This window comes from Hipposideros armiger, unplaced genomic scaffold (genome assembly GCF_001890085.2).
Source record: "Hipposideros armiger isolate ML-2016 unplaced genomic scaffold, ASM189008v1 scaffold_455, whole genome shotgun sequence".
NCBI lineage: Eukaryota > Metazoa > Chordata > Mammalia > Chiroptera > Hipposideridae > Hipposideros > Hipposideros armiger.
Window position 1 is genome coordinate 1,420,101 of NW_017731805.1, and position 10,060 is coordinate 1,430,160.

At 42.6% G+C, this 10,060-nt stretch overlaps 1 protein-coding gene across 2 annotated transcripts in view; it reads left to right on the forward strand.

Moving 5' to 3' along the window:
- SNTB1 (syntrophin beta 1) overlaps positions 1 to 10,060 on the forward strand; it is a 244,491-nt gene that overhangs the window by 146,019 nt on the left and 88,412 nt on the right. For both annotated transcript variants that reach the window (XM_019665864.1, XM_019665865.1), the window contains exon 4: positions 1,253 to 1,460. In XM_019665864.1, coding sequence (XP_019521409.1) covers positions 1,253 to 1,460 — 208 coding nt within the window. The remainder of the gene's footprint in view (positions 1 to 1,252; positions 1,461 to 10,060) is intronic.

Below are 10,060 nucleotides of genomic sequence, written 5' to 3' on the forward strand. Positions count from 1 at the left end.
GCTCAATGAAGGGTAGCATTATTATTAAGGAATGAAGGAAATTAATAAACAGGTCATTTTATTCAGATTCCCAATCCCTATATCTTCGTAATGCAAACATAAATGAATAAATGATATTTATTAGCATATAAATGTATAGTTTCCATCTGCAATAAAAATGATGTCTAAAAATTATAGACATGAAAAACAGGTTAATGGTTTCCAGGGATTTGGCATGGTGATGGGGAAGGGAGACTAAATGCTAGCTGGAGGGAGAGAGCTTTGTAGTGATAGAATAATTCTGTATTCTGTACCTTGATTGCAGTGGTGGTTACACAAATCTACACATGATAAAATGGCATGGAACTATAAACTTACATCTACCAATGTCAGTTCCCTGGTTTTTATATTGTATTATTGTTACATAAAATATAACCATCATCGAGAAATACTCGATGAAGGGTATACCCAAATCTCTCTGTACTGTTTTTGCAATGTAATGTTAATCTATAAGTACTTCAAAATAAAAATTTAAACTAAAAAAAAAATATCTATGTAGAATTTCCTCCTTTGACCACAATTATAGTATTCAGCTCTGTCATTCTATATCTCAGGTGATTCAGTTGGGGTTCTGGCATAAACTCTGGTGTTTTGACTTTAAATATAACACTCTCAGTGCATACATCTCTGTATTATTAACCCTTCCTAGGCCATTTCACTACTTTACTACACGTGTCCAAGGATTAAGCGGTAAGTGTGCCACAGACAGGATTCCGAAAGGATGACGTTCAGTCATCTTCGATTCTAAAATATTCACTATTAACTCTGAGCGGTGAAATTCAGCATGTGGCTAGATATTCCAATCTACTTCCTGCCAGCGGCAGCAAGGATATGAGTATATTTTTAAAATACTCTGTGGATTGAGAGGCAAGAAAGCTTAATATCAGCTTGCAGCTTGGAAGTCTTGAGATGATACTACAGATAAGCCAGTCAGCTCAATAACAGTAAAAGCAGACATCCTTAATGCAGATGATATGGTGGCCGGATGTCTATGCTCCAGTACCTAGACCAGTGCCTGGTCCTCAACGAATATGTGTAAATGAATGAATGAATGAATGAGTGAGTGAATGAATGATGGGACCATTAAGATTAACCATGCGAAAATGACAAAGTCGAAATGTAAGAGCAAAGAATGAGTTCACCTCTGTGGCCCAGGACTTACGGGAGCGTGATCTGCCAGGAACCCTTCTAACCCTTCTCCCTGCTTCTCTAGGCAGCTTGAAATCCACTCTCCCGATGCGAAGCACACGGTGATCTTAAGGAGCAAGGACTCAGCCACGGCCCAGGCCTGGTTCAGTGCCATCCATGCCAATGTTAGTGACCTGCTGACCCGAGTGATTGCGGAGCTCAGAGAGCAGCTGGGGAAAACGGGCATTGCTGGGAGCCGAGAGATCCGACACCTTGGGTGGCTTGCAGAAAAGGTAAGGAAAACTGCCCCCAGAAACAGCCGCTTTCTCCCGGGTTTCACCAGCACTGTGGCAACCACTGAGGTCAGCTACCTCATTGCAGAGGATGATTGTCTCCCTCACTGTCTGTTTGGGTTTCTAGTCCATCTCCAACCGGTTTGCCTCTGTATTTTACAGGGGCTGTGTCTTAACCTCCCTGGCGGTCTGATTATGTCAGTAATTTTGTACCCAAAGTGGTACATTGTTTTGCATGGAAATGTGTTGTTTTATATTGTAGGCCAGTAATTTTTAGGAATTACTCACTTAAATCTGTCCAAACAAGAGTCTAGTAGGCATCCCAGGTATGATAAAGTTTGAAACACAAAATCATAAATTGTAATATAATAAATTATAAAAAATAATTCTGGCAGTGAAAATTAACCCAGAGCCACACTCAGGGTTACCGCCAGGGTAGTTAATCAACTTCGCTTCCCTCGTGTATCCTCCAACATGTGGCAGAGTGCAGGCGGTCACTAATGGTTTGTTGAATGGATGAATGAATGAGCGAGTGGATGGATAGTTTGATGCTCACATCTACATATGAAGCGCAGGAAGAATAACTCGAACTCACAACAGAGCTGTTGCTTGGAAGGTAGTAAGGAAGTGGAAATTGTTGTTTCAAAGGGTTTGTGTGGGTTTTGACGAACTTGCTTGTTAATAATGCAGATGCGTTTACAAATAATAACAATAATAATATCAGCAAAGGTTTCTTTGAGCGAAGACTCCGTGCTGACTCTTTTCATATATTATCTTGTATTTTTCACTGCATTCTTAAGCCAGCAGCCCCTGAATGTCATCATTTACGAGCACGGATTTTGCGCCAGGCATGGCACTAATCGGGAATGGGGAGGGGTGGGTAATGAACAAAGGTTCAGTCTCTGTTCTCAGGGAGGACAGCTGCTAGTGGAAAGCACCTGGGGTCATGTCAACACTGTCACTCTGGTTTCTTTTCCCAAGCTATGTGATATGTCGAAGATAGGAAAACTCACTTTTCAGGGATCTCCTGGGAGTTAACCCTTTTCTTCATTTCAAAGGATTGAGCCTTTGCCATTGTCCTGACACTTGGTTGCTATCTCTTTAACTTGACCTTGAGTGCTCAGGAACACTGGGCTTTTGGGACAGTCTGACCTCCCAGTGACTCCCATTCTAATAGGTGGTAAGTTGGAATAATGATCACCACAATCCCGCTTTCCTGCCAGGGAACCATGTCACCTGAGAAGGCCCCGTCAAATGGCACTTGAAAATAACGCTTCAACACTGCATTTGGCTGTTTTTCACCATTGTTCTTTGTTTGTAGCAGTTCATGCATGGGGCTCAGCCACAAAGTTCAACACAAAGTGAGCCGTTTGGTTTGGGATTGTCCCGTCTCTCCCAGATTTCAAAAAAGCCAAGGGACAGTGCAGGTGGTGGTAGCTCCAACATCATAATAAACACAAACCTCAGTGGCCTCTCAGGGTTCTTGATGAAAACAACACTGCAACTCTGGACGATATCATTTTAAAAGTCACAGTCTGTAACATCTCCACTTTTTACTCTCTCCAAATATATGTATTTTTATTAGGAGAAGGCCTGTGATTAGTCAGGGATCTTTCATTTGCAAGTCCCAGAAAGCTCAACAGCTTGAGCCAAAAAAAGGGGGTGTATCCCTTCTGATAACTACAATGCCCCAGGCTATGCTTCAGGCATGGTGGGGTCAAAGGGTTTACATAATGATATTAGGCCTGACTCTACATCTCTTTGCCCTTTCTCTTCATTAGTTTATACTTAGGCAAGCGCTCTTCCTTGGCCCAACTCTTCCAGGCTTGTGTTTTTCCTTACAGCTGGCCGCTTTTGCCCCATCGTTCCAACTGAAACTCTGAGATGAAGCCTGATTGGGCTGACGTAAATCATTTGTTCCACCCCAGGCTGAGGCTGAGATCAGCCTCCTCCAAGCCATGTGCACTCAGAGATGAGAGGTGGTTCTTGAAAGGAAAGCTAGGCTGCTGTGTAAGGAAAAGACTAAATGGACTCTGGGGAAGCAAAAGCAACAGACTTGGGCTGTAGAAGAAAAAGGGGAGGAGTTGATTGGGATGGAAAATGCCCTCCCGTGGTTATGGTCCTGAGTGAACTGGGAGGCATGACACCTATTTCAGGGTCCTGGCAGAAGTTGGATGGCAAACTCAAAAGGGATAATTGGCAAGGATTTATTGCAGGAATAACTTATAAAATGTAACCAAGGTAAGGGAAACCAATAAGAGATGGAGAAGTAGTCCAGAATGAAAACCAGCAAGACGTGTAGCTGTTGGAAAGGGCTGCCCATTCATAGCTGTGGTCTTTGAGAGAGAAACACAACCCCTGCCCGCTGATCTGCCAGTGTCTCCCATTGGCTGTGGCTGACTGGATGCCAGAGGCAGAGGAGCCCCAGTGAGAAACTCTGTTAAAGTCAGCCTTGCAGGGCACAGAGCAGGGTGGGAAAGCATAGAGCCTGAATCTGGAAGGGCAAAGGGAGGCTGTCCAGCAGTCACATCTGTCCACCTTCCAAATAACTGAGATGGTCTCAACTCCCAAAAGGACATTTCTCTTATCTACATTTAAAGTCATTACCATTTGAATAGTCGAAAAATAGTAGTGGGTCTTTATTAATGATACTGAAAAATTTTTCCAGCGGTTCCATTTTCTCACATATGAATTGCCTGCTTATGCCTTTTGCTTATCCCAAATTACCAATAGATATGCTATTCGGAGCAATAATAAAGGTGCATAAAAAGCTCTTTCTGGTTTTAGAATATTATTGTTCTTTTGATGTCATTTCAGATAATCATTACAGATGTTTCTTTCAATTGTAGTATGTATTGTATCCATAAAGTAATGATGGCTTATCATGGACAATTATCAGAAGCAAGAATATCTTTTATTGCCTTCACTAAAACTTCTCAAAAGATTACCATAGATCAAGTCTATGGGAATCAATTCAAACTGGAATCTTTTTTGAATAAATATTTAATACTGAATCCTAGTGTGGAGACATATGAATGGTTTTTAGCAAAATGTTACAATGAATGGCAAATCCTTAATACTGTGGCTTTCTTATATTATCACAAATATCAGCAAATTTGCTTGGTATTTGGAAAGATATAAAGTGTGATCCTATATATATATATTCAGCTGTAGTTTACTTTAAATTGATAGCCTTTGTCTTTTCCTGTACTGTTAATCTTTGATTTTGTGGATTAATAATAGTAGCTCCGGGACAAGATTTGTACATATATTTAACGTCAAGTTTTTAGAACTGGCATTTACATGAACTGAAACAATATGGGACAATAACAACTCCCTGTTAAAATCCTGTTCAATGCAAATCCTAAAACCTCTTCTATACTATGCAGGAGTTAAACTTTTTATATTAACATTATTTTTTCTCTGTGAGATGGTCTGGGGACTGGACAAACGGCTCCTGCAAAACAGCTAGTTCTTGAGTCAATGGGGAAAGTTCAGTGCTCTCCAAGAGAGGAGAATGAGCAGGAAAAAAAAGTGGAGGTAATGGATTAATACAACGTATAGGGAGGGCAGGTCTAATGGGAGGTGAAGCTTCGTCCTGAAGGAAGGTGACAAGCAAATCTGGTACCTTGGAGGACATCCAATTATTGGAAGATCTTGAAAACTGGGAAGATGGCTTGATTTTGATTTTGTAGCCAGAAGAGAACCTTCATATGCAAAATCAGAGAGAAGGGAATTTAGGGATGCTCGCTATGGACTGAATGTTTATATCCCCCCAAAGTCCATGTGTTGAAGCCCTAATCCTTAGTGTGATGGTATTTGTAGGGGGGGCCCTTTGGAGGTAATTAGGTTTCGATGATGCTATGAGGGTGGAGTACTCATAATGTGATTGGTACCCTTATAGGGGATGAAGAGATCAGAGCTTTCTCTCTCGCCAACATGTAAGGATACAGCCAGAGGGTAGCCTTCTACAAGCCAGGAACAGGGCCCTCGCCAGACCCCCTGTTGACACTCTGATCTTGGACTTCCAGCCTCCAATACTGTGAGAAATAAATGTTTGCTGTTTAAGCAACTCAGCCTATAGTATTCTGTTATAGCGACCTGAACAATAACAGTGATCTAACCCAACCTCTTCTTTTTATCTGGGACCCAGAGAATGGAAGGTGTTTTATCTAAATCACACTCTAAATAAAAATACAGAAATAATTAAGAGAGTGGGACAATGCGGTGATATCACAATTTCTTTTACTTACCTTATAAAAGAATTTACTATAGCTCACCCACCACAATCAATTTTACTCTTTCCTTGAACTCTAGTACTCTGAACTCATTCTCTGAACTCTGTACAGCATCAATGTCAGCACTGGGCCAGTAGCCTTTGAACTGGGGCCATATTGTCTTCTTGACTACCTGTTTCTATCAACTCCACCACAGGTCCTGTACTGCTTTCCCCTGTGAGCGCCCTCACCTGTAGACAGGCCAAGTGCGCAACGTAAAGTCTTTCCTGCGATCATATGAGTCTCGGAATGTTTCACTCCTTGCAGGCCCCAGTCTGTCCCCAAAGAGCCCATGAGTGCCAATCCCTACCCTGAATCATAAAATAAATCATGCCCCAAACACATTTTGTTCATTGTTCTTTAGCTAATCTTTTTACAGTTATCATGGAGGTGTTTTCAAAGGTCTGATTTCAGACAAGAGAAAAATAAACTGAGTTGTGACTCACTTGCTATTATACTTAGGGAAACAGTAATAAACAGGCACATGGCAGAATTGCTGACTTGCTTTGTGTTCAGTTCGTCAGTCATTGCCTCTGCTTCACCTTGCTATCTCTGTTTGCAAAGTATTTCTTGTCAAATTAAAAACACAACCCAACAAAACAATAACAACCAGTTGGAAGCTCTAAGATGCAAGCTCAATCCTCAGTTTTCCTTGTATCCATTGTAGGTTCTTTCAAATGGGAGCATTTTTATCCCTGTGCCTCCCTTGGGTGTTATGGAAGGAAGGGAAACTGGTAATTAGTATTTATGATGTGCCTGGTCTGTCTCAGGCAATGTGCTTTAAATAATCTCTATCCTATGAGGCAAGCTTGGAGAAAATGAGTACCTTTTCTACGATCATCCCTCTAATAAGTGGCAGAGGCAGAGTTTGAGCCCTTCTTTCAAATTCCCAAGCCCAGAACTTTCCACTATGCTGAGCTAATAAAGGGGCCCAAAGAATAGTTGTCCATATGAATGAGCCCCCCACCCTATCNAGAAAATGGGCTACTGGAAGAACCACTACACAACCAGCCCAGGAATGTAATTTCTTTCACTGTCTCTTCATACTCTAAAAAGTGTATTGCACTGGATCACGTTTTGGTAAAATGAGATTAAATGACAAGATTAGGCCAAAGTGTGTGTATTTGAGTTTTGTGCTAGGTAATGTGATATGTAATATGTGTATAAAATCAGCCCTTGACCTTGTCTAGAATCTTGAGTTGTCATTCAGAGGTTCTGGGGACTTTAGTGCCACCAGGTACTTATTGTTTGCTTTAAACAGTAGAGCTTATTGGTATTAAAAGAAAGAGTTTGTATCCCTCTTTTCCTTCCCCTTTTGGTTTCTTTGGGGGGAGAGGGGGAAGTGGATGTAGATTGTTGTATTTGACAATAAGGAGAACTTATGAGAAAAGTGCAAGGATGTACTGTCAGGGATGACTAGATCTCCGTCTCTCATCTCAGCTCTGCTTTTCTCCCCTCTTGATGTCCTGATGGCCTCATTAGATCCATGATTATGTCTGATCCCTAGTGTATATGATGAAAATGAAATTCCTTCACTTATTCATGGCACAAATAATTGACATCTTTTCTGTGCCAGACCAAACAACAATTCTTAACCCGCCATCACTTTTGGTGGTTTCGTGCTGCTCCCCTATGCTGTCAATGAGAGGCTGTTTCTCATCCCTCCTATTGTCACTGACCCTGATCTTGAGCTCACAGTCTGTCTTACCTTATAACCTAGAGTTTCAGTTCAGTCCAAAAGAATGGTCTCCTTCTTCACCCAAATCGATAAGCCTTTTCTAGGCTGCTGGTTCCTAGACCCAAACACTCTCCCTTTACTTTTGGAACAGACTCGCCACAACTTGGCTTCATCCAAAGCCTCTCTGTGATGGTTTCAAGACACATTCCCAAATTCTCTGAGTCTCTTCCTCTCCAGAGGTGAAGCCTACTTCTCCTCCTCATGAGTGTGCATTGGACTTAGCGACTTACTTNTGGAGGGGAACAGTCACTTGAAACCTCTGTTGCCAGGTTGCAAGTTTTGTTTTATTTATCAATTTTGTGGTAGGAGGCTTCCAGGTTTTGTGTGTCAGCCTCGTGTTTCTAAACAGGGGGAGCGGAGAATGCTGGGACATTTTATTTGGCTCAGTGGGAGCCTTTGAGAGAGTGAGAGGGGAAGAAAATTACTCTTTTATTGTGAGGTTTGCCAAATGATCTCTGAGAAGCTGTGATATCATTCATACGCGGTGCCAAGCTGGATCGAAATGGCTCATCTTGGCAGACATCTAGAGTGAGCGTCTAATTCCTCGGGGTTGGTACGGGCCTTTATCAGAAATAGTTCTATAGGCGGTATTTACATAACTGTGGTGGAGTGTGAGAATAAACACAGCTGTGGCATTGCCCTAAATATTTCTATTCAGCAGGGAATTAAAAGAGAACTTTATCGCTGAACTACAGATAAACACAATTCATCAAGCAGTGGTCAGTTCAACTGGGGAACAAAATAGGACTTATAAAGACTGGCCTAGCTGAAAATAGCTCCAATCAGCCATCCTGACTTGATTGTTCCTTTACTTACTCCCTTCCTCTTCTCCGTTCCAGAAATATAGGACTCAACAACTAGCAAGGGAGTTATCTCGATTTTTTTTTTTCAATGCCAAAAAGGTAGAGGAAGCCACTCTGATTTACTGAGCGTAGGCCTACTATGGGCCAGCATGGTTCCCGGTGCTTTATAAACATCCCTCAGTTTGGAAAGGGTTTCCTTTTTCTTTCTGGCTTATAGAATTGAATAGTGGTGAGAGAGGTATTTTTGTGTTTGTTTTTTTCGCCAAGGAGAAGCCTTTTTTCACTGAAACTAGAGCTTGATTGCCACAGTTCTAAGTGATCTGCATCTTAGAAATCACTTTAAATATCTTTAAGTCTCCATATATTTTCAGCGTTAGTTCAGTCCCCATTCAGCAGTGCACAGGAAGATACTGCCAAGGTGTATGAGTTCTCTGGGACTTCCATATCATAGTGGGCACACACTGGAAAGCTTAAAACCACAGAAATTGGCTCTCTCTGTTGTGGAGGCCAGAAGTATGAAATCGAGGGGCTGGCGGGCTTGCTTCATGCTGGAGACTTTAAGGGAGAAACCGTCCCGTCCATGCCAGTCTCCCAGCTTCCTGCAGATGTGGGACCCTTGTGTTTCTTGGCCTGTGGAGGCATCGCTCCAGTCTCTACCTGCATCTTTCCATGGCCTTCTTCTCTGTACCTCTGTGCCCTTTCTGTCTCATAATGGCACCCTCATTGGATTTAGGACCCACCCTAACCCAGCAGGTAGATTAACAAGGTAAGGATGTCACTGCCAGGGCCGGCCCAGTGGCTCAGTTGGTTAAGAGCGCAAGCTCTGAGCAACAGGGTCGCCAGTTCGATTCCCACACGGGCCAGTGAGCTGTGCCTGAGCTGAGCTGCCACTGAGCTGCCAGCAGGTGGCAGGATGGTTCAGTGGTTAGAGTGTGCGCTCTTAACAACAAGGTTGCCGGTTCGACTCCCGCATGGAATGGGGGTCTGTGCCCTCCCCACAACTAAGATTGAACACAGCACCTTGAGCTGAGCGGCTGCGAGCTGCCGATAGGCAGCCGGATGGCGACTGGACTTGGAGTTGAGCTAGCTGCACCCTCCACAACTAAGATTGAAGGACAACAACTTGGCTGTTCTCCTTCCCCAATTCCCCAATTAGAAAAAAAAAAAAGAAAGAAAGAAAATGTCACTACCAGCCTTAGTTTACTTATGCAAAGACTCTATTTCTAAACCAGCCGCAGTATGGGCTTCTGGGTACACATGCTCTTGGGGTGGGGAGATACTATTCAACGTACTACACAGGGTGAGCTTCTTGGGGATGGGGACCAGGTAGTCTACTTGCCTCTACAGCACCCCACATATGCTAAACGCCTGTGAGGTTCGGGAATACTCGCAAACACAGCGTACCTGTGTGCGTGGCCAAGAAACCGCTGCATGTTTCCAACTTTAATTTGTAACCCAGGAAATGGACCGGGATTTTCTGTTTCCATATGCATGCCATGTCTCTTTACTAATAGTGTAGCTACGAGAGAGCCTCAGTACAACACAAAATGCTATACAAAGCATTGTATTCCCTAATGTTCTTCTGCCCAAGCACTGAGCCAACAGCAGAGTCTTAAAATGCCACAAAACATAAATGACAACTACTAACATCAGGATTTATTTACAAAGCACTTTCACACTTAAGACCTCATTGGATGCTGTAGTAACACGTGAAGATGGTTATTATTACCACCTTCATTATAATCATCTTCATCACCATCTTAATTTTATAAGCATGAAGAA